The following is a 25,192-nucleotide window of genomic DNA, read 5'->3' as shown; positions in this document are numbered from 1 at the left end:
GAATTGCCACAGAACTTTATCAATGATATTTGCAGAGTCATTCTAATTAAACTCATGTTTAGCTATCATAACCTTAATTTTACTCATTAATTTGTATATATGTAGTAAGAGTAATTTCTCAGTGGTTTACTTTATCTGGTGCCTACTGGTAGACATAAGCCTTGAAACTTTATTGGTTCTGACCGCTAAAGAGGCTTAATTTCTGTAAACTATTCATAGACATTGCTTAATTCTGAATATTCAGTGTGTAAATTATAAGGAATAAGATACTTAATTCGAAACCCTAGCTCATCGCATAGGTGCTTTTAACCGATATACAAATTTATGTACTTATTTCGTGATTTTACATTATTTGCAATAACTGTGCGAAACCAGGGGGTCCCCGACCTTTTGCCGGGCGCCCGTGGCCCAAAGCCAACAGCGCAGAGGCCCTTTAAGAGGGACCTATTTCATCCAATGCTAGAATCAGCACTTTGTCGAATCTATTAGATAATTAGGTATACTTATCGTCCTTATGAACTAAGGATAATTGTACCTTGTTTATATTTCAATAATAGCAAGATTGTAAATGTTATTATATATTCTGAAATATAATATTACTGAATTTGGGCCAGTGTACTTTTGTATACTATATCTCTGGCCTACTATATAGGATAGTCTAATAACGTCCCGCCTCCTGGGAGGCAATATACAGAGTTCTTGCATATATATTCCCGATAGCGCTAAGTGGTGGGGACCTAGTTTACCGACACTTGACTACATGAAATTATTGTGTACATTTTTTTTTTACAGGTCTCGAGCGAGAAGGGTACCTATATATAGGTTGAGGTCCTTAACTTGTGGATTTGGTAGGAGCAAGACACAGACGGGGTGTAAATTAATTGATCCACCATGTTTCAAGAGATTCATGTGCATTGATGCCTTGGTTACACTGTATAGACAGACTATATAACTCTTTGGCAGAGTTTTGCCAACATATTATAATAAATGACTGCATTTGTTTGGGTGTACTTGTTCCACGACAAAGACATATTTATATCTATTACAATGTATTTTCGAAAAGTACTCGCGTTTCAAAATAGCTTCGCCTTTTCGCAAGGCCTGTTTCCCATTTTTATTGTGCAAAGCAAACCGTATCACAATGCTATAATTTTGTATAAATTGATAACTAGAGGGTCATGCCCTAGACGTGACCGCCGAAGTTATACTAGTTAGAACCGTTCGTGCAAACCATTAAGTCACTGTTTATTAAAAACCTTATGTCGTGGGTACATTACATTCCACGGTGGGTACATTTGTTAAACGTATAGTATCAAACTATGATGAATAATGATAAGTGAATTAAGTGATAACAATATTTGGTCCGTGCATAGAAGCGCGTGCCCTTGAGATTAGGGCATGGGTAGTTTAAAATAAACTTAATCTGTGCATAGGAGCACTTACGATCAAGGTGGTTCAAATCTTCAAGGGTCACAAGACAGACATAAAGGTGTATAATAAATCATTCATAAACGCCCCGTTAGGTCAGTTTTGTATATTTTTATTTCTAACATGCTTGTGCAGCACATGACAATTTTCCTATACCATGCCAGTCAGGAATATAACAATTAAATAGGTAACCTTGGTTATATCGTGTACCTCATAGGTAGGTACTCTTAAACATGTTAACTGAAAAACTAGTGCTCTCGAGGCAAATATAATTTATATTAATTTCTAGTCTGCCATAGCAGGCATAGACTTCAAAGATTTTTAGATATTCATAGGGCCGCTAAACGGAACCCTTTGTACACCTTGAGCAGACTCTTTGTGCTCTTGTAATTTTATTTTCACACCATGAGTGATATTAAACATAGCTTATTTCAGAATTGAACCGTAAGCTATGTCGTGTCGTGAGCTTAAGTGAGCCTGATTTAATTAGAGTCCACAGAGTAGTTATCTGGACCTTGGACGATTGACCACACCTTATTCTGATTATCAATATTGTGCCTGGGCTTGTGGTAGAATTTAGGTGACTAAATCTCTTAGTATTATCTATGCCACCCACATTATGAGGCTTAGCGTCTCCAGACCACAATTTTAAAAGTATTAGGGTGCAAAGATTTTTTCATCTTTAAAATAAAAATGAGTCGAGATAGGCCTGGAATCTTATGTTATTTTATACCTATTATATTATAATTTTAGAAATGTTCATTAATCCAATTTTGGGTTTAGCCAATAGGGTGTTCGGGACCCTTAAAAAAGATTGGTAAACAAAAATGAAAACTCGAATAACGAAGCCTTGCCTATTTCGACTGATTTTTACCCAGAACATTATTTTGTTAGAACCCTTTTACTTTCTCTAAGAGGAGGTATTTACATATTCATTTTTTTTTTTTTTTTTTTATATATATATATTTATAATTGTGGTCTAGCCTGTGTTATTACCATATCATTTAAATTTCTGACATGCCTTGCGCAGGCTTACATAGGTTGTAATATCATCATCAATAACTTGACATCAGTTTGTAAATGAATCAAAGATTCTTTGGCACACCTTACGCAGGTGGAAACATGGCAGCCTTGCGCAGGCTTAGATAGGTACACAACATATTGGTTTCATCACAAATAACTTGACGTTAGTTTGTGACTGAATAACAGATTCTCTTAGGCACACCTTACGCAGGTGGAACCATAACAGACATAGGCTTAAGAATATCATTCAAATGAAGTTTATGGGTAATATTCCCTTAGTTGCGAGTTCCTCGCTCGACAAGGGGAAAGGATTTACTTTAATAGGCACTTTTAGAAAGTGTCATTCACGGTGACGCGCAGATTTGCCATAACTAAACTTTAACTCTACAGTTAGCGAATATAATTTGACAATATGAATGAAGCAAACCATGCGTCTTCGTCAATGAATCAATCTAAAGATTCCCATATCGTTAATGCCCTTTCAAGTCACAGGCTTCCGATTTTATTTAAAACGTTTACAAGTGTAGGTACTATTTATGTAGGTAGGTAGGTAGGCTTAAAGATTGACCCTCTTGTATGTAGTTACATATAGAATAATGAAGTTATTCAAATCCAAAATAATACAAGCACATATAGCAACTACATGCAAGAGTTCTTTTCTTTAACCTTTTAAACCGTTAGTAAGTACCTGTTATTTATTTAAAAAGATACCTATCTACCTACATTTTAACCATTTTTTTTTTTTTTTTCAAAATCAAAGATCTAGTTGGAGAGATATAAGTTGGTAGATAAGGAGCGAAATACTTAAGGATTTCCATGACATTCTTGCGCAGAGCCATGCTAATCTCTCTCTTTGTCTAGTCAGATTTAAGTTTACGTACTGCCGAAGTACTCACTTTCCACAAAAATAAATGCAATGCTTGCGATGTAGGTTTGTTCGTTACCTTGTGTCCCTCAGAGCGGAAATAGAAGCCCCGCGAAGCGGGGCTTCGTCGACTCCCAAGCGGGTACACGTTATTTATCAGCAAGTTTATTACCAAAAAATTCATTTTGCAATATTATATTTAACCCGGAACGGGATAAAACGACAAGTTGCTGATGGATACTTGGATAGATAAAACCTACACGTCTATAAGCTTCTATCTGAATACTTAGTTCTACGTAACACGTATTAACTATCCGATCCTTTCGTATTCGAAAACACAAATCACTTAAAAACTGAAGGGTATGCCTCCACACATCACCATTTAAGTGTTATAATTTCAACCGTTACTATAGACACACAAAGATTTAAGTAAACTAATAAGACTCAGAAGAGACTTAATGTAGGTATAAAATTAATTAAATTCTAATGGTGACAAGTGCACGCTTTACCAGCTCGATGTGTTTTCTAACATTATGTGTTTTAGTATTTTCATTAGCATAGCCACGATGCGCGCAGGCAGCCTTTGAAAACTTACACATTATTCCGGATCGTTTTTATTTGCTAGATAGTTTAAAGGACACAAAATTTAAATATTTATTTCGAACGGCAAAAGCCGTTAGAAACTGTTTTTCAATATAGTCAGCTAAACTGGGGTACAAATTCAAAAACTCACCAGCAGTTTAGCTTCACGACCTTCCAGATGGAAAAACAGCAAGCCAATGAGTTGGAAATTTGTTTTTGCGACAACCGCCAAAAAGCAAACTGCTGTGTGGTGGGAGTGTGGGAGAGAGAGGGACGTATATGCTAGAAAAGGACAATACGACCGACAACAGGGTTGCCATTCTCTATATTATTATTAGGTTCCGAATAGCGGTACAGTTGTTTAATCTAGACATTAGTCTAGCAGTTTTTCAAAATCCGAGATGGCAACACTGCATTTTTTTAAATCAATATGGCGTCGTGGTATTTGACAAATAAAACGTGTTGTGTTTGAAGCTGTTTAAAGTGTTTAATTTATTTAGTGATATTATTAGAAAACATACATACATTTTGTATTTAAATCAAACACCTCAAAATGGGTTCCAAAAAACATAAGAAGGAGTCAAAAAAGAAGAAGCACAGGAGTCGGTCGCGGTCTCCTCTGGAAGGCGAAGAACGTGAACGGAAAAGGCACAGAAAACACAAGGATCGCAAAAAGGACCGGTCCCCAGACGGTTAGTATCACCTCCACTATTTTATATAATACGTCTTACGCCGTTGATCATCTCTGTTTTGGGAACATTTGTGATTGTGCAACCGTGTGCAACAAATTATTAGTTATCCTTGTAGTGACCCAGTGTAGAGATGATAATCGGCGAGACGGCTTTCCCGTTTGACTTTATAATGGCATTGTCTGCTCGTTATTTCAGACTCGGTGGCATTCGCGTCGGGCCCCTGCGCCCCGAGTGCCGGTGCCGGCAGGTGGGTACTGTAATATAGTTGCCTCTTCTCCAATGTTATTGAACCAGTAGTTTTTTTCTCTTTAAAACCACATACATAGTTCGTACTATATTAAACACTAAGTCAAATAAAACGAACACAATGAAAACGCAGCAGAGATAGTACTGAACAGAACCAGCGGGACAACAAATCAACAAATAAATAATAACAATAAATATTATGTGGCAATCTGAGATGATAAGATAAAGACAGTTTATTATTCAAGTAGGCATATTACAATGCAATTATGATGTATCAACCTAGGCCCACAGAAAGCTACATATGGCTTGGTAATAGATGAAAATACATATAATTGATAGATAAATACTTAAATACATTTAAAAGATCATACAGGTTTGGAGAATTTTTTGTGTTCAACACATAAATACATCCCTTTAATGGGATTGAAACTCAGGGTCTCTTTATACTGACTAGGCTACAACCAGCAGCAAAACAACAAAACCAGCCAATGCATTTTGTTCCTTTTGTGTAAGAACCTGTTCCCACTTGTTGGATGTCCCAGTGGCAGAACATTTTATAAGAAGTTCACACTTGCCTGATACCAATTTTATTTGCCACTGGTACATCTGATAAAAACCCGGACCCAATATCCAACAAGTCGAAACGGGCTCTAAGTTCACTTAACAGAGCCAGATAAAAACCATTTCCAATTAATCCAATTCTAAGTATACATTTATGTTAAGTACAGGAAATAAAATGCAGATATACAGTAATATATGTACATTAGTTTGCATAATTTTAGATAAGTTTGAAACTTCACTTTGTAAATATATTTCATAATATATAAAAAAAAGTGAAACTGACTTCAAGTCTACATCAGCAGTTCCATTTTATCAAATGACCTTTTTAATTGTAAATGCTTAGTTATATTAAATATATTACGTGTGTCTCACGGAAGTTTTGTTATTAAAATGCTTAGTTAGTTGATGAAAATACAAAAGTCACTGTATGTATGCTTACAAGATTTAAGAAGTTCCCTCAATCCAGACTAAACCTTGATAAAAATGTTCTTTATAAATCTTACTTGTCAAACAATGTAAGGCTAAGTAAACAGTAAGATTTATCCCATCAAAAACATAAATGTAAAAAAGGAGAGCCAAGTTCAATACAAAAATTATGCTTGGCTGTGGGGTTCGCCGCAAAAAGAATGGAGATTTAAATGAGTGCCAAGTTCTATGCAAAATCCAAATATGTATTTATAGGAACAAAATAACATTATAAACAAGTATTAAACTCTATTTCTTTGCTTTATTGGATACCTATAACAATTGCTGTTATTTAAAAAAAAATGCGAGATCTTAAAGCAGGTTAGATTTGACTTGGCCAGTTTTCATTACATCAGTCATTTTATAAAGTTATTCAACATATATATTTTGTAATTCTGATAAAAACTGGCCAAGCCAAATCTAACCTACTTTAAGATCTCACATTTTTTTTAAATAACAGCAATTGTTATAGGTATCCAATAAAGCAAAGAAATAGAGTTTAATACTTGTTTATAATGTTATTTTGTTCCTATAAATACATATTTGGATTTTGCATAGAACTTGGCACTCATTTAAATCTCCATTCTTTTTGCGGCGAACCCCACAGCCAAGCATAATTTTTGTATTGAACTTGGCTCTCCTTTTTTACATTTATGTTTTTGATGGGATATCAATACTTTTTGTAAAGAAAACTAGGCAGGTATTGAGATTTAATGTTTTTTCTTGTGTTTCCGCTGCATGTTTTTTACTTCTGTTCTTTGTATTAATTATGTGGTGCCGCGCGCCGCCAACGACACACCGTTGGCCGGTTGTTTAGCGCGTATTACAGGTTTTTTGTATGGGGACCCCCCCTATTTTTTTACTTTTTTTATTTTTAGATTTTTTCCTACGCTTACACACAATTACCGAGCTGGATTCCAAATTTCATCCTTCTAGGTCATCTGGAAGTAGGTTAGGTTTAGGTACTATATGTAAGTCACAATAAAAAAGAAATTTGTATGGGAACCCCCCCTATTTATTAACTTTTTTTTGTTTTTAGATTTTTTCCTACGCTTACACACAATAACCGAGCTGGATTCCAAATTTCATCCTTCTAGGTCATCTGGAAGTAGGTTAGGTTTAGGTACTTATATGTCAGTCACAATAAAAAATGGTTTTTTTGTATGGGGACCCCCCCTATTTTATAACTTTTTTTAATTTTTAGATTTTTTCCTACGCTTTCACACAATAACTGAGCTGGATTCCAAATTTCATCCTTCTAGGTCATCTGGAAGTAGGTTAGGTTTAGGTACTATAGGTATGTCAGTCAGTCTTAAAATTTACGACTTTTTGACCTTCATATCTTTATAACCGTTTGAGCTAGCTTCATGAAATTTGGGCTTCTAGATGTCCTTATGGATATAATTAAACACACGTAGTTTTATGTGTTTACGTTAAAGATGTTTTGAGTTATAGAAGGGTCAAAAGTGGCACCAAGTGGTTCGTGTAATATTACACTTGGCGCTGGCTAGCCAGTTCCTTTGCTTGAACTTGGCTTGACACGCTGCCGCGTGTCTAGATAAACATCTATGCATCGTTAAAGGGTTCCATTTGATCATCATTAGGGGTTGTGCACAAATCACGCGAGGTGTTTTCGGCTACTTTTTGACCCCCCTCCCCCTTGGTGATATTTGGTGAGGTTTTTGGCTACCCCCCCTCCCCCCACACAACCTCACGTGTATTTTTTTGAAATGTTTTCATTCAACCTAATTTTAAGATAAATAGTATTGCATATAGAAAATCTTGTTTATTTTTCTATTTTCGTTAAATAGACTGGCATTTTGAAGTGCAGAGTGAAGATTTATGTTTAACGAAACAGAGAAACAATATATCTACTCATGTGGTAGACTTTTTTTCTCAGTTTCGTTCACTGTAGAAAAATACACGTGAGGTTTCCTTATACCCCCCCTCCCCCAACGTGATCTATCGTGATTTTTTCGTGGCCCCCCCTCCCCCCATCGAGCCTCGCGTGATTTGTGCACAAGCCCTTAGCAGTTCCATTTCATTAAATGTCACTTTTTCTGAACATAAATACTTGCTTTATTGATGAAAACATAAAAATCGCTATATATATGCCTATAAGATTCGAAGAGTTCCCTGGATTCCTCATGGATCCCATCATCAAAAGTGGGATTTGGTAAAAACGGGACCAACTTGGAACAGAGAGGAATGACAGAGTTATGAGGTAACATACATACAAAAAAAGAATACGGTTGAATTGATAACCTCCTCCTTTTTTTTAAGTTGGTTAAAAATACAGACACTCTACCACTAACACTGAAAAGTCGAAATAATATTCCTGCATTTTATAACAGTTTTACAAAGATGTTATCAGTTACAAAGTAGGAAGACATAATTGTAGATATTGAGTACATTTTGATACAAGTTTTAGAAATTTAACATACCTAGCAATATATCATAGAATTCAGTTAATTCTTTATAACATAATTGGTTATATATTATTATATCATGCTGTTTATTAACAGAGAAAAGCAAACAGATTAAAACTCTTTGCTTTTCTCTGTTATTAGATCTAATTGTAAGTTTATTAAATTTTTAAATACAAAAATTTCGTGAGAGATTGACATATTAAATATATTAAAAACCGCCGGTCCGTTAACGCAAGCTCCTGATGGCACTACTCGGTACGGAGTGAAACATGTCATGTGTTTTTCGACTTAAAATACGTGAGTGACCCGTTTTTAATATATTAAATATTTTATCAAAATTATCATAACTAAAAAAGATCGACTTAATGAAACAGTTTGACATGCAATCATTTTTTGGTATTCAACTCTTCATAAGCAGTTCCATCTAAATTAATATAATATTTGATAATTCTTTCAATTTCTCCGGGATCCCATCAATAAACCCTGACTTTATGACGATGGGACCAACTAGAAAGCATGCCCTTTCAAACAAAAAAATAAATAAATACCCCTTTTGTGACTGAATGACAATATACATAGTTAAATAACTGTTACTAAATGATTAATTAATGCTATTAAATTATCTTTCAAAATAAAATAAAATAAAAGTCCTTCCTACTAGCTGAGCTGATGAAACAACTCCAAATTTGCATTAAATTATTGTACCTGCTTTGCATTTTTGATAATATTTTTTCACCACACCCTCTTGGAAAGGCACTACATTTTTTGATTCAGACCTCAAAAGGAAATAACGGAACCAAGCCTATGGAACTGACCGCGAGAGCTCGAATTTATGCCTACCAATCTCGTTTCACCAGGGCCACCGGCGGTACAAAAGCTAGTTGGTTGCCACACGCGCTCATGCACGCACGTCACAGCGCCAAAGAAATGTCTTCGTCACGAATTTGTAGTGTGGATAGATGCAGAAACAACAAAACAAATAAAAAGTATCGTTTTTTTCCTCTTTGGATGGATGAGGAAAAATAAATTAATTATAATTTGGTAATAAATTTGTGTTTTGTACAATAAAGAGTTTAAAATACATACATACATAAGTACACATTCTCAATATAGTCGACATTTCAATACCTACTGTTATTATTTTTACGATAGTTACAAGCTACGTAGGTACTATTAAATTGTTTAAAGATGTTTATCTATCAATGTTCTTTGGAATACCACCCATAATAGGCGTTTAAACATGTATTTGAAAGAAGCGTCGGCAACCCTAGCGTTGTGTCGGCGCGCGAGGTGCCGGGAGCGGCACGTTGAAAGAAACAGTAGGTATTTGCGTTTTCTTAGGCCCACTTGCACCATTCTACTAACCCGAGTTTAACCGGTTAAACCTGGAGTTACCATGGTTACCAGTACAATTTAACACTGAGTTAACGGTTTAACCGCATAACCCCGGGTTAGTGGGATGGTGCAAGTGGGCCTTAGAGAGATAAGTATCTGTTCGTAAGAACTATTATATAATCCGTGAACTTACCAAGATGGTAGACAGCAGTGATCAAAGCGATCGTCAATCTAAAACTATCTAAGTAGCCATACTGCCGTGTCCATGTTTTACCCCGTGTCCCGTGTCACGGTTTTGGACTATTCTCCTACCTACCTCAGAAAATTTATAAAGGCCTACATGCAGTTTAAAGGGGAATTTTTGAAGTAAAAACTTTAGCGGCGCTGTGCACTTTTTGTGATGGGGAAAAAATGTTAACCCTTTATAAGGCAGAGGCGATATATCGACCACATACGCTCAATCAGAAATTCAACCATACTGTTTTAATAATAGGGCTCAAAATCGTTTGCATTAATTGAATATTCAACTTGCTTTTAAAATAGATTTTTGAAATGTAGGCTTCTGATAGCTGCAACAAATTCTGCGATAGCACGTCCCTGTCAACGGGCCTTATAAAGGGTTAAACTCGCGACAGGTAAAAGATTCGTAAGACGTGACGTGACGTGTCCGTCACACGTGACCTGATCGAAAAACTGTTACAATGTCATTGAGTTTTTCTTTATTGATTTAAATGCCATCTAGTGAGTTTCCCTTTAACTGGTACTAATATAACTAGAGTACTAACAGTGATGTGCTTAGGGGTTTCAAGTAATGCGACGAAATAACGCTAGATGGCGTTAACCTCAATTATACATAGTGCTGCAGACATTTTGCACTAGATGGCGCTGTTATTAATAATTTGACGTAAGACGCTTCGTAAGAGACCTGATCGAAAAACTGTTACAATGTCATTGAGTTTTCACTTCTGCCGGCACTCCCGAAGTGCAACCCGTTGTTTTTTTTATGCCTCGTTTTGTTATAGTTATAATGATCTCTAAAGTGGCTCCTATTAAGAACTTTCAGGGTTACCTATGTATATCATGTTTTACAATAAGAACTAATTTTCAATTTCACAATTATTTAAGTACCCGTCCGTACGTCACGCGCGAATTTATCTCTATAAATATATGTATGTATATAATATGCACTGTAAAATAAAATAAAAACCAGCAAAGTGCGAGTCGGACTCGTGTTCCAAGGGTTTCGTACATTAAACAACCAATTTATTGAACTTAGTTCATCAAAATATCCAAGGATTTACCTGTAAGGAACACGAAATTGATTTGTTTATACAGTACTCGAATATTGACATTCTCTGTATAACTGAGCACTGGCTTAAAGATCATGAATTTATGTTTAATTTCAATAATCATAGTATAGTAAGTTCATTTTTTAGGAGATCTTGCAATCGCGGCGGGTCATTGATAATGGTAAAACATAATTTAAAAAGTAAGGAGCGTAAAGACATTGTTGACATGTCAGTGGAACGCCTTATAGAACTTTCTTGTGTTGAATTGGAACAATTTATAATTATATGCGTGTACAGGCCCCCATCGGCAGACTATAACTTATTCGAATCGGTCATAGATGAAGTACTTAGTAGTGTTTTTGGAAGTCATAAAAAAATAATTGTATGTGGTGATTTCAATATTAATTTGCTAGAAAATTCGCCATTATGTGGAAGGTTACTAAATACTTTTAAATCCTTCAATTTAGTCAATTTATTTTGTGAACCCACTCGAGTCACAGCAACCAGTGCTACATGTATAGATAACATCTTTAGTAATAATGACGCGATTAGTAAATCTGTTATTAACAACCTAAGTTCTGACCACTGTGGACTAAAAGCTTCTTTCAGCGGGAAAACTGAAGAAATTCCTCAAGATACTTTGTGCAGGCCGATTTCCGAAAGTCGCCTAGGTTTATTCAATCGTAATATTACTAAACAATTATGTTGTCTTTCATGTACCCAGGAAAACCCTGACTGTTTGAGTTCCGAGTTGTTTAATTGTATTAAAAAGGAATTTGATGCCTGTTTCATTCAGAAAAAGGTGCAAGGCAAGGCTAAGACTAAATTTAGCGACTGGGCTACACCGGATATTCACGAGAAAAGACGCCGGCTCTACGACTTATATGATTTAAAGGCAACTGATAAAAGCCCGGAATTTCTAGAGTACGTCAAAAATTATTCTAAATCTTTTAAAATGTTGTGTGTCGCCGCTAAAGCCGATTATTTGTCGAAAAAGATCCTAAATTCCAGCGATAAAGTCAAAACTGTATGGCAAGTTATCAGTAATGAAACTGGAAAACGTAAACTGAAGGATCCGCACTACAACCTACGAATTGCTGACACTTTAGTAAGTTCCGACCGTGAAGTAGCAGATCATTTTGAGCGGTTTTTCTCGAATATCCCGGTAGAAACAACAAGATCCCTTAATTCATCGCCAGACGTCGCTGAAGAAATTTTGAAGACAAATGTGGCAGAATGTACAGAAATCTTCAAATTTTCGTATGTCTCATCGAATATAGTTCTTAAGACTTTTAGGTCTTTAAATTTAAAGAAAACAGAAGATCTTTGGGGCCTGTCTGTCAAAGTATTAGATTCCATCATTGAGTCAATTACACCATACTTAGCTGAGATTTTCAACAGATGCATTGATGCTGGAATTTTTCCAGATATTATGAAACATAGCAAAATTATCCCTCTGTTTAAATCAGGAACGAGAACAGATCCCACGAACTTTAGACCGATTTCAATACTACCGGCATTAAGCAAAGTGTTCGAGAAACTTATTCTGAATCAACTATTGTCACATTTCAACAGAAACAAACTGCTTGATAGCAATCAATTTGGTTTCACCAAAGGTCGATCAACTACTGACGCCGGTGCGGTACTTCTAAAACACATCTTTGATGCTTGGGAAAAAGCTCAAGATGCTGTTGGAATTTTCTGTGATCTGTCAAAGGCATTTGATTGCGTTGATCACGAAAATTTAAAGAGAAAATTAAGCCGCTATGGGATAAAAGCTAGTGCCCTTGACCTGGTCTCATCGTACCTTTCGGATAGAACTCAGCGAGTAGTTATTAATGGAACTCAATCGGCGGGGTCCCCGGTAGCCCTCGGAGTGCCTCAAGGTTCAATTCTTGGTCCCTTCCTGTTTTTGGTATACATTAATGACTTACCAAAAGTTGTGCAAGATAGACATGATATAGTGTTATTTGCAGATGACACTTCCCTTATATTTAAAGTGGACAGAAAGGAAAATAGCTTCGAGAGCATTAATGACGCGCTATCTACCATTGTAAACTGGTTTACGGCAAACAATTTGCTTTTGAACGCCAAGAAAACCAAATGCATCAAGTTTACGCTACCTAACGTCAAGCAGGTAAATAACGGCAAGATTAAAATAAAAGGTGATACGCTGGAATTTGAGGACCGAACTGTTTTCCTGGGAGTCACTTTAGACTCCAAACTGCAATGGCATGCACATATAGGCACTCTAGCCGGAAAACTTAGTTCAGCAGCCTATGCAGTGAGGAGAATCAAACAGCTGACAAACGTAGAGACGGCCAGGCTGGTATACTATAGTTACTTCCATAGTGTTATGTCTTATGGAATTCTGTTGTGGGGAAAAGCGGCAGATATTCAGACAATATTTGTGCTGCAAAAACGAGCTGTACGTTCCATCTATGGACTGGGCGCTCGAGTATCCCTAAGAGAGAAATTCAAAGAAGTTAACATTCTTACCGTTGCATCTCAATACATACTAGAGAATATTATGTATGTTCGGAAAAACATCCACGAATTCAAGGTTAACAGTGATATCCATAACTATAACACTAGAAACAAACATAAACTTGCCGTGCCCGCCCACCGCCTCCGTAAGGTTAGTACGTCTTTCGTCGGGAACTGTACACGTTTTTATAACAAAGTCCCCACTGATGTAGTGAATTTACCACTTCACAAATTTAAGTCGCACATTAAGCACTCCTTGTTATGTAAGGCGTACTACACTGTAAATGATTTTATAAACGATAGAGATGCTTTTAAGCCGGTAGCTTGATTGGTTTCATTAGTATAATAAGAATTAAATAAATATTGTTTTTTTTTACACTGAATTAAATATGCTAGTGTCCAGTAGAATTGACACATGAGACAATGATGTTCTCGCTTGATTATATTGTTTAATTTAATTTTAGTTTTGGACACTTGGAGACCTTATACATCTCTAAGTACATATTTATTTATTTGATTTTTATTTTTGATTGTACATACTTACCTATATTTTTAATGTTTCTGACACTTAGAGACCTTTACATCTCTAAGTCAACTTAGGCTAGTAATTATGTGAAGCTATATTACTGTCTTTTTATGTAACATATGAGCACAAAATGCCGTGTCTTACAGCTACATGTTATTACTATTTTAATATTAATATAGGCCGGTAGCTTGAACATGTCATGCTCGCTTAAAAGTCTTTGCTTACGGTGGCGTTGTTGATCGGGTCGCCACTTTCCCGAATGAAGGTTGAGGGAGGCGATGGCTGAGATACGCGTCATACTCGTGAACGGGTGCTGTTTGTGGAGACTGGTCTGTTAAGCTAACACGAGCTATTATACTTAGTAACTTTTATTAATTAATTACAGTGAGACGCCTCATTCTGTTCTCGTATGTTTCTTTTCTTTTAATGAATGTATTAATTATACAGGATATTGACTCTTGGAGACCCTATACATCTCTAAGGATAACTTGATAAACTATATAATCTTATAGTTCTGACACCTAGAGACATTTACACCTCTAAATATTATAGATTTTTTGTGTGTGTTTTTTTATCTGTATTTTGTATGTAATTCGACATTAAGAGACCATATACATCTCTTAGTAATTGTAATACGTTAGATTGAATTGTTAGTTTTAATTTATAAAATTGTTGATGTTATTATTTTTGCTTTTATGTAAATTCAATGTTGACGTGTAAAAGTGCCCTTGTGGCCTATTTGCTGAATAAATGTTGATATTTGATATTTGATATTTAAGTACGACTCACGCTTGACTGCATATTTCTAATAAGTTTTCCTGTTATCTATAGGTAAAGAACTATATTGTGTATTTTTTTTCAAAATTTTTGACCCAGTGGTTTCGGAGATAAAGGGGAGGAATGGTCATTTTTGGCTCATTTCTTAAGTAACTTCTAACCTTCTTTTTTTAATTTTCTCATTTAACCCCCCAAGAGTGGCCCCCAGGTTTAAAATTAATTAATTTACGTTACATGTCCGTCATTGGGTCACTAATTTACATATGTGTACCAAATTTCAACTTAATTGGTCCAGTAGTTTCCGAGAAAATAGGCTGTGACAGACAGACAGACAGAAACACGAGTGATCCTATAAGGGTTTCGTTTTTTCCGTTTGAGGTACGGAACTCTAACAAGTAAATGTTACTGTGAAAATTATGTTTTAAACATAGTAAGATTAGAACATGAATAACAATGCTCAATGCAACGAAAACAAATAAATTTAAAATTAAACCAGACACCGATAGCTAAACATTAAATCATCACTACACCTTATAAAACAGAGTCCTCCGCCGCGTCTGTCTGTTTGTGTGTATTTTATGTGAGTGGACGCTCGAAATAGGGCTACCAGCCGGGCGTCCATGGTAAACCAAAATGTAATCTGCACTCAAATTTGTAATCTCGAGGCTACGCTGTATGCCCCGACCGTACACGTATACTTCAATATGTAGGTGAGGTGATTTACCTTAATACTGTGTTTATTTGTTGCAGTTGAGGAGGTGCCAGTGGATTCCCATTTAACAGACCGGTACGAGCCAGGCTTCGAGTCGTCGCCCAGCAGCAACGGCGAGCGCGAGCGTGAGCGCAGCTTGCGGAGGGAGCGCGTGCGTGATGAACCAGTCAGGTAGGCTGTAGTTTTAGGGATTAGATACCCGCCACATTTTTAGGGCCTATCGATCGGACCCGTGGCTCCCATGAGCCGTGGCAAAAGCCGGGACAACGAGAGGAAGAAGATGATCAAATAATTTAATGAAATGCGAGGGATACAGAGTATGTGTGTGCTTGCCCGTGACATGGGATGTTAGCAGACGGCAGCAACCGCCGGCGTAAAGACTATTTTAGAGTTTAGAGTTACTAATATTTGGTGAAATTGATGGACTACTGGGCTATTGGATAAGTAATGATTTAATGAAATATACTCACATGTTCTTCTTTTTATCTTGCTGGATCCACATCCACAGCAGTCGAGCAATCTCCCCGAGTCCATCTTAGCGTCGACATTCATACACATTTACATATTTTGCGTGGATAAAGTACGAGGTTCCTTAAGGCACTTATAAAGGCTAAACTCTTTAGAATTGCCTAAGACGGCACCGGGCCTCGGCCGTACGTTTGCGAGTATTAATATTCTCCTTTTTTGCAGCACGCGCGAAGTCAGTTACCCGCGAGATAGTTACTCGCGCGAGTCGTCACCTCGCGCAGGTGGGAGCGCGGCGGAGGGCGCCGGCGCTGGGGAGAGCCTTTCCATCGAGGACACGAACAGATTGCGAGCCAAGCTCGGGTTAAAGCCTCTAGAGGTTCAGGAGAAACCAGATGGTAAGCAGTAGCAAATCATAATATATTTTTCACCACACCAGCTCGGAAAGGCTTACTTTGCACTTCGAAAACTGATAGCAAAGTTGCATTTTATTCACATGTGAGACAAAGTAATCAAATGCAAATTTTGAGTTAGTTTCTTATGTTTGCTGGTAGAATTGACTTTTAAATGATGATTTTGGATGACGAATATTTAATAACATTGATTTGGATTTGATTTTATTTTGATACTTTACATTTAAAATTTGCTTCGGGTTGGTGTGGTGAAAAATTTTGTGTTTCACTCGGGGGCAAATTTTGTTTAACCCTCGTGCTTTGAAACCCTCGCAACGCTCAAGATTCCATTTTTCGAACCACTCGCTACGCTCGTGGTTCAATTTTCGAATCTTTCGCTTGCTCGGGTATCAATATTAGCACGAGCGGTTAAACAACAACTTTGCCCCCTTGTAAAACAAATAACTATTGTAAGTTGTAGTTTATTATTAAATCGCAAGTGTAGAAAGATGCACCGGCGCGGAAACAGTCTCTCCATTGAGAAATAGACCGAGACCCAAGACAGCTCAAGCTCGTTTTGGTAAATATTACGCCAGACGCCTGACCGAGTACCAGTACTTCTGCGAGTAACCGCTTAGCACTCTTTCGTTTGCACTTTCTTACCCCATTTTTTAGTGTCCCGGACAAAACTTTGTTCACGGAACACCTATGAGATCACTTCGGTCTTGTTAAATAGTATTCTATTTATATACAGTTTTCGATTTTACGAGTGAGTTGACGCCCTACCACATCAGCTAGTTAGTCAGACAAATAATGAATATTAGATACGATCATCGAATAACAAAAATTGTGATCCTTGTTGCTGGCAATTATAAAGTCACCATATACAACGAGAAGATATAGCAGATTTTTATGGAAGATTCTTAGTGCTTGAATGCCGTTTTATTAACACATTCACTGCCCCCGACGCACATGTGCGTCCACCGTTATACAAGTTTGTTCCTAGGCCTCGCCCCCTGGCAGTGAATGCGTTAATAGACCTATTAATTTGTGATGCTTCACTTCCACAGATGACGGCAAGTTCAAAGATGATTTGGGGGAGTTTTACCACAAGCCGGCCGCGAACCTCGCGCAGCAGCGACGCACCGAGAAAATACGCGAGCGGCTGGAGTTGCGCAAAGAAAAGAGACAAATGGAAATGAAGTAAGTGCAGTCAAACTTCACTTGTTTCGAAGGATCACGGTTTACCATCAGAATAATTATGGACTGGTTTTTACCGTTTATATATTTTTTACAACTGAAAGGTAAAAGGATGCTCTGCTTCAAGATATCAATAGTACTTATAATCCGCGGCCTGGGCACGACATACATATAATATTAATAATATTTCAGATTGCAAACAACTCTGCTGGCAGAAGGCTCCGACGAAGAAGACGCGTCGGCCTGGGTGAACAAGTCTCGCGACATTGAGAAACAGAAACAGGAGGCTGCTAAGAGGGTAATTAATGCTTTTGACTGTATAGTTAGATTTTTAAAGATGTCTGAATAGTAGGAAGTTATCAATGTATTATAAAAAAATCGGTATACCAGGGTTTCTCAAACTATTACTAATAGCCTTAAATACCCTTATTAAATCTGCCACACGACTCCAAACCTCATCCTCAAGAAATATATAGTGTAAGAAGCTTCTAAGCAACTGGAAAACATCATCATCATCATCTCAGCCATAAGACGTCCACTGCTGAACATAGGCCTCGCCCTTTTTTGGGGGGTGAATGCCATAATCGCCACGCTTGGCAGGCGGGTTGGCGATCGCAGTGGAGTACAGTCACCTGCAATAATATGTTACACAACAAAGACCGTAAAAATATCTGACACGATCTTATTTGTAGAGCTATAAGAGCGTGTCACATATTTTTGCGGCCTTCAAATAGTAACATATTATTGCAGGTGACTGTACACCGAATTTGAGGGACGCTGCTGCCCGTCCACCGGTGGTCTTGGACGTGGTTTAAGGACATACCCGGGTCCTGGACGTAGTTTAAGGACATACCCGGGTCCACTGGAAAACATATTCACTTGTAAAATCAAAAGATATATTTAAATAATTGTTTGTTGTCATCAGGCGGCCATGTTAGATGAGATGGACGCAGTATTCGGCGTGTCAGCCCTGGTCGAAGAGGAGGAGCGTGCCGACCGCTCCCTAGCCTACAGTGCCTCTGCGCTGACGGGCCTGCGGGTCGCACACGACCTCAACTCTGTAAGTACACATTTCGGTTCCATGGGTTCTGGAAACGGGACTCCTTAAGGCGATAAGGTTTTACTGTGGATAGGCAGTAACCTAGACAATTTGAAGACTGAATAATTCATTTTAACCTTTGAAAGAGGTGCTTCCCAATTTGTCGGGATATTTTACTATGCATGTTCCCCGATAAGTTGAAGACTACTGCCTGGGCCAATTATAAAAATCCTGTATAGGTTTAAAATGTATACTTGATGCTTGCTTGAAAAATGACGGTAAAGTGAAACCGCTGGTGAAGACTATACAATGGCATGTTTTGTGAATTCAGTCCTTTATATATTAGGGGTTGTGCACAACTCACGCGAGGTGTTTTCGGCTACTTTTTGATCGTGATTTTTTCGTGACCCCCCAACCCCTATCGAACCTCGCGCTTGTGCACAAGCCTTTATGAGGTTTTGTCAGTAGAATGAAGTGTAACTAACTTGTATTTATGAATCAGTTGGCAGACGAACGCGACACAGTGCTGACGCTGGCCGACAAGGACGTGCTCGCCGAGGACGCGGAGGACGTGCTCGTCAACGTCAACATCGTGGACGACGAGCGCTACAAGAAGGTATGATACATAACACGCACACTGCTGCTGCGGGCAGGACAGTGGGCGACAAATTGTTGCCGAAATATTTCCGCAACTATAGGTCATTATAGGTGGTATTCCACCGATCCAATTTCTTTGTCCAATGTCAGTGCGTCTCACTCTTATTAAAGCAAAATGAGACGCAACAATACACCTCGGACAAAGAAATTGGATAGGTGGAATACCACCCTATGCTACAGCACAGTGGTACTTAACTGGTGGTTCCTGGTAACATCTGAAGAGGTGCGCACATTTTTGTAAACAGAACAAGCCTTTGTTGATTTTATTCAATATTGTATTCACTTTAAAACAGTATAAGAACCAGTGCCGTATTATGATATTCATGATCATGGAATAGTTTTTAATCTTTACTTAGTATGTTCTGGCTGCTGCCTCAACTATCAACCTTGTTCAGCGTTAAGACGTTTCATGTCCCTGCTCACTGCCCTGCCCTCAACAACAAACTGTAAATAATGTTATATTTATATTTTATACTCACGCAAACATGTATATTTCAACATGATTAATTTCCGTTCTCAGAACATCGAGTCCCGCAAGAAGGCCAAGACCGGCTACCAGGCGTACGACGACGAGGCGGACCTGGAAGCCGCCGCCCTGGGCTATCAGAAACCCGTGCTCTCCAAATACGACGAGGAATTGGATAAGGTAACAAAGAAGAAAATTATGAATTCCCATATGTCCCCGCCGGGCACAAAGATAAGCGCTTCATCTTTTGACGACAATACACTTGCTAACATTGTAACTATTATTTGACAGTTGGCGGACCTTGTTTTTGAAATAAGGGTTATCAGTCGAGACAGTTAAGTGTGGATTATTATTTCATAGGAAGCAGCGGAGAAACGTCGCGGCTTCGTTCTCGGCGACCACGCGGGCATTGAAGCACAGCGCTTCCGAGACATGATGGTGAGTGCCTACTGCTTCTACTAAAGGTTCATTTTCATTAGTCGACTTACGGGGTTGGGGAGATTTCCTTAAAGCATGCCACAGAGCCCGCAATCGGGAAACTGTTTTCATTAATCAATAGGCCCGCAAGCGGGGTGCGGGAGTCCAAAGAGGGAGTTTCACTAGTCGTTTTACAGCCTACGAGGAGTCACCGCACACTATATAAGGACTATCGTTTATTATAAATACAACTTTACTTAGCCGTTTTTTCTGGTATTATGTTTTTATTAAAAAATTACACATATAGTTTAATTAGTGCTTTAATAATAAGTAACATTTCGTCCTGGGAGATCACGTAAAGCATATGGTTTGGAGAATATTTACCCAATCCTCCCGAGTAACTACAACGATTTCGGACAAATACTACAAGAAAATTTACGGTTTGCGAACAAGATAAGTATTACACAAAAAAAATCGTACTATGTAAACAGCAATTACATATGATTCGTAAAGCGAAACATCTGGGCATAGTCTAATCATTTCTTTTAGTTGGAAAAAAAGTTTTGGATCTGTGCTTGGTGGCCTTTTTGAAAATATGGCATGTTACTTACGACAACCCCGACTTTGGTATACAATATAACCATCATGGAGCGTTTCTATCGACCTGTTCTAGCCATGGTTCAACGCCATGAATGTCCGTTAGGCTTTGGATTTCGGTAGATTCTTTTAGCTGTTTCCGTCATTTCCCTGGCGTCAGAAATTGACGGGAATCCAAAATGTTGCATAAAAAGTCGTTTTCATGTAAAGATAAAATACACCACATTTATTCTGTGGATGTTCAATTGAGCAATCATGAAAAGGACACTTAGATGGCATATTTTGGCAGCATATTAACCTTTTGTTTCTTTAAATCGTACTAAGGAATCGGTGAAATAGTCTCAAATTAAGCTCGATAGGCTTGTCCGAATTACATTTGCTAGAAGGTATTAAAATCATCATAAAGTCCCTAAAATAAAATAAATGTAAAACATTCTTATATCAGATATGTCTTAAAAATACCCCCAGATTATACCTTAAGAACATAGTAATACAAAATAATACACACGTCAACAGTTAGACCAGGTTTTATCTGTATTTATAATAAACGATACAGTCCTTATAGACCAATGAAACTGAGCCTTGAGCTTCCATCGACCGTGTGCGAATGGCGCTAGCCCGGTGGCTGTGGAATACGACACATTTGATAGTCGACATATATGAGATACGTCGAATGATCATCGCCGCACCACAAGCATCGCTCATAGCCAATAAAATAGACAATGGCGCATTTACCCTGAATCAACTCTGGGTTGTTTCCTCAATATCGATATCGCTAGCTCTCTCTATTGCATAACTGTATCATTTAGATTGGCCATCATTGACTTAACATGTGTAACGGGCATAAATCATTACGAATTGTGCTGTGGTCGATATTTAAAATCATATTTGAGTTGAAAGTGTGGCTTGTTTACTTTAATTTTAAGTAACGCCTAATTATTATTCTAGCGGCAAGAACGGATGCGTGGGGGGCCAGACAAGAGGCTGGAGACGCTCAAACTGCCTGAACTCAAGCTCGCATCAGACTATCTCAGCGAGGCTGAGTTAAACGCCAAATTCAAGAAGACCAAGCGCAGGGTAAGTGCTTTTAGTAAAGTGGCTGTCGTCATTTTAGAAATACCCGATATTAGTGCAGGTACTCGGCAATAAAACAATAGTCACAAACACACAGTGTAATACTATACAGGCCTTTAGTTCTTATATTGATTGATATTTAATAAACTCCCTGAATTAAATAAGCATCTAATCTCATTAATCTAAGAAATATTTGTGTTAATCATTGAAACGTAAGGCCCGTCCTGAGATATACATCAATGGTATTAATATATTATAATAACTACTTATGTGTGTGTTTTGGCAGGGTAAGATACGCAAGAAGGCGAAGGAGGAGCCAATAGATGTCGATGATTATGACGCTGCCGCTGCACCTCTAGAAACCGACGACACAGGTAGACTCGCAACTTCTTTTAGTCATTGAGATATATTTTTTACTTTAACTAGACCTTCATTTTGAAAGTCAGCTAAACATCGATTGAGTTATTTAATACTGAAATAGGTTGAACGTTATTTTGAAATTATTCATATGTAGAAGACCTTTTAACCCTTTATCTTATCACATCAAGTCAAATGTTATGCAATTGAAACCTATCACTAAAGCTGTCTACTAAAGCTTTGTTTGTAGGTGATCTAGTAATCTTCTGTAAAGTTATTTTAACCGCATAGAATTATTATTAATATATTAACCTGGAGTCCTCGTATTTTTACAAATGTAATGTTATCCTCGCAGATGTAAAGGTGGAGCAGCTGAAGACTTCTCTGGTGATCGACGAGGAGGAGGTGGAAGTGGACTCAGAGTTGCAAACGGCGTTGGCCCGAGCGCGCCGCCTGCGGCAGGCCGAGCACACGCCCATCGTGCCGAAGGTCAGTTACAGCACAGATACTCAGAAATGGTACTCCACACCACTGTCGTGACAAAATGCGAGTGTGAAATTTGACGTTTCTGATGACACCGCTATACTTTGTTATCCCTAAATTTGTGCCGAGTTAGCTAGTCACTATAAAATGGACGGTTTTTTTTGTTATCTACACGAGATCTAGAAATAAATAGTCTAAAACTTAGTCAATCGATACTTACTTTGCCACAGTTAGTCGGATGCTTGCGTTAATCTATTGTATTAATAGTCGCAATTGTGTACAACTTTGTTTATTCTGCTCAGTGGACGTTAGTTCTCTATTATTCACTTTGTCCGTACATTATAAAATTTTATGTATATGGTCGTGTTTGTTCCAAGGTGGAGGAAATCCTGGAAAAAGTGAAAGAGGAGCCCGAAGGCGAGGAGCCGACCGACGGGGTGATGGTTCTGGACGCCTGCGCCGAGTTCTGCCGCACGCTAGGAGACATCCCCACCTACGGCCAGGCCGGCAATCGCGATCACACGCAGGAGATCATGGTAAAAACTATTAGCGAAATACGTTGCCATTTATAGATGAATTTGTAGTAGCTTTTAACAAAAGAGACAGCGTACTTCGATTCGTCCTCTGTCACGACTTTTGCCATTGTAGGTAAACAATAAACAATGGGCTATATCGTTTTATTTGTCATTTCCGAAACTCGTAGTCATTAGTCACGATCGATATTCAACACACACAGGACTTCGAGCGGGAAGAGGCGGACCCGGAGCCCTCGGGGGCGGAGGGGTCGGGCGCGTGGAGCCGCGTGGACCTGGCGGAGGAGGCGCCGGCCGACCTGCTGGCGGGCGGCGCCGCGCTGGCGGCCGAGCCCGCGCTGGGCCACGGCGTGGCGGGCGCGCTGCAGCTGGCGCTCAGCAAGGGCTACCTAGAGCGCGCCGGCCCGCAGCCCGCGCCGCGCGCCGCGCTCACCCACCTGCTGCAGGCCCGACACTACACCATCGAAGACAAGACGCAGGGGTAACTTTCATTCTCTTAGGCCCACTTAGATATAACCAGCAGTTAAACCGTTAACCAAGTGTCAAATTGTACCGGTAACCATGGTAACTCCGGGTTTAACCGGTTAACCCCGGGTTAGTGGAATGGTGCAAGTGGCGCTTAGGGATTCATTTGATAATGACAAAAAAAAAATCATCTGTTACCCCCGCAAACTGCCACGGTTACCGCTAGCAAAAGCATCTGAATAAATAAGTTGCGGGTTGAAACTTGGCTCTCATATTCCACCTATTTAAGCAGTGGTAGAATATGAAAAAAAAATCCAGATGCTAAGAAAGTAGCACTGACCTTATACTTTGAGCTACCGGAAGATAATAAAAAAACCTTAAAAGGCAATTTTTTTTCTGTTGGAGTAAATGTCGTAACATAAATTGCTTAGAACATTTAATTAAGTAACCAAGTGGGTCCTCGAAAGAGTTATTCACCAATAATTTGTCTGCAGCGACGACGATAAGCACGGGCGGCGCGAGCGCGGCGGCGGCGGCGGCGGGCCGCTCACCGAGTTCCGCGAGAAGTCGTCGTTCCGGCCGCGCATCAAGCTGGAGTACGCGGACGACGACGGCCGCCCGCTGGCCCCCAAGGAGGCCTTCCGCTACCTCTCGCACAAGTTCCACGGCAAGGGCCCCGGCAAGAACAAGCAGGAGAAGCGCATCAAGAAACAGCTGCAAGAGGGGGTCAGTATACAGCTTTTTAGGCCCTATTTCATCATTTAAAGTTTAAATGAATTAAATAAGGAATCGGCCAATAAAGACATTTTGTTAAAAGGCGTACCTGAATAAATTTTACATGTAGTTTGCTAACCTTTCTTGCTATTATAGTTGATCAGACCAATTTGTCATCCTTTTCTTTTGGGAACTAGTACTAGTGTAAGACAAATATAGTATGATTCTCTCCGTCTATGGTTGAAATGAGACAGTCCTTTGACAAACTATACATTACATTTTCTTTTTTAATTAACAGCTGATGAAGAAGATGAGCTCAACCGACACGCCGCTAGGCACGCTACAGATGCTTCAGGATAAGCAGAAGGAGACGAAATCGGCCTATGTGGTGCTGTCGGGTGCAAAGCGTGATCCACCACGCTAACTGTAATGTAGCAGCCATCGGTAAAAGTGGATATTAACCCTTTAAACATAGGCATTTAGACTAGGGCCTATCCATACTAATAACATGTCAAAATGTTCTTAATGTTTCTGGCATATCCAAAATAGCTCAAAGAATGGCATGTTGCTTGTAAAAAATAACAGAATAATTAATTCTGCATTCTAAACAGAATTTGTTTAACCACTTGTGCAAAATGATTACTGAAATGACATGAAATTCATTTACTGGAAATAAATTTGTTTAGACCACTTGTGTTTACTCTTAGTTTTAACCCATCCATACACAACTAAATATGGTACCATGTTACATGATATTAACCCGTTTGAAGTTAACCCTTTATAAGGCATAAGGGTGCCAGGAATTATGCAAAATTGAACCCTATTACTTTGAAATAAAGTGCAAAATCAGGTGGGAAATATATTCCCTCTGCCTTATAAAGCCTTAAAAGCGTTTTCCCTAGTTAAAACTAGGTTT

At 38.5% G+C, this 25,192-nt stretch overlaps 1 protein-coding gene across 1 annotated transcript; it reads left to right on the top strand.

The window, feature by feature from the left end:
• The first annotated feature begins 4,337 nt into the window (after positions 1–4,337).
• LOC134680393 (U4/U6.U5 tri-snRNP-associated protein 1) lies at positions 4,338–24,966 on the top strand. The gene is made up of 16 exons (XM_063539519.1): positions 4,338–4,590; positions 15,456–15,588; positions 16,108–16,280; positions 17,345–17,477; positions 17,667–17,772; positions 18,400–18,534; positions 19,016–19,129; positions 19,691–19,816; positions 19,997–20,074; positions 21,599–21,727; positions 22,011–22,098; positions 22,437–22,570; positions 22,942–23,100; positions 23,301–23,578; positions 24,057–24,288; positions 24,575–24,966. Exons 1-16 carry the CDS (start codon positions 4,452–4,454, stop codon positions 24,698–24,700), a joined length of 2,283 nt encoding a protein of 760 aa, XP_063395589.1. The 5' UTR covers positions 4,338–4,451; the 3' UTR covers positions 24,701–24,966.
• Positions 24,967–25,192: the final 226 nt, after the last annotated feature.

Source organism: Cydia fagiglandana, chromosome 1, assembly GCF_963556715.1.
Source record: "Cydia fagiglandana chromosome 1, ilCydFagi1.1, whole genome shotgun sequence".
In the NCBI taxonomy this organism is placed as follows: Eukaryota; Metazoa; Arthropoda; class Insecta; order Lepidoptera; family Tortricidae; genus Cydia; species Cydia fagiglandana.
Note: the sequence above shows the minus strand (reverse complement) of the source record. Positions and strands in the feature narration are given on the sequence as shown.

Coding starts and splice junctions, on each gene's coding strand:
- LOC134680393 (XM_063539519.1), top strand. CDS start 4,452: ATGGGTTCCAAAAAACATAAGAAGGAGTCAAAAAAGAAGAAGCACAGG. Junction 19,130..19,690: donor ACGACGAGCGCTACAAGAAG/GTATGATACATA, acceptor TTCCGTTCTCAG/AACATCGAGTCCCGCAAGAA. Junction 23,579..24,056: donor ATCGAAGACAAGACGCAGGG/GTAACTTTCATT, acceptor ATTTGTCTGCAG/CGACGACGATAAGCACGGGC.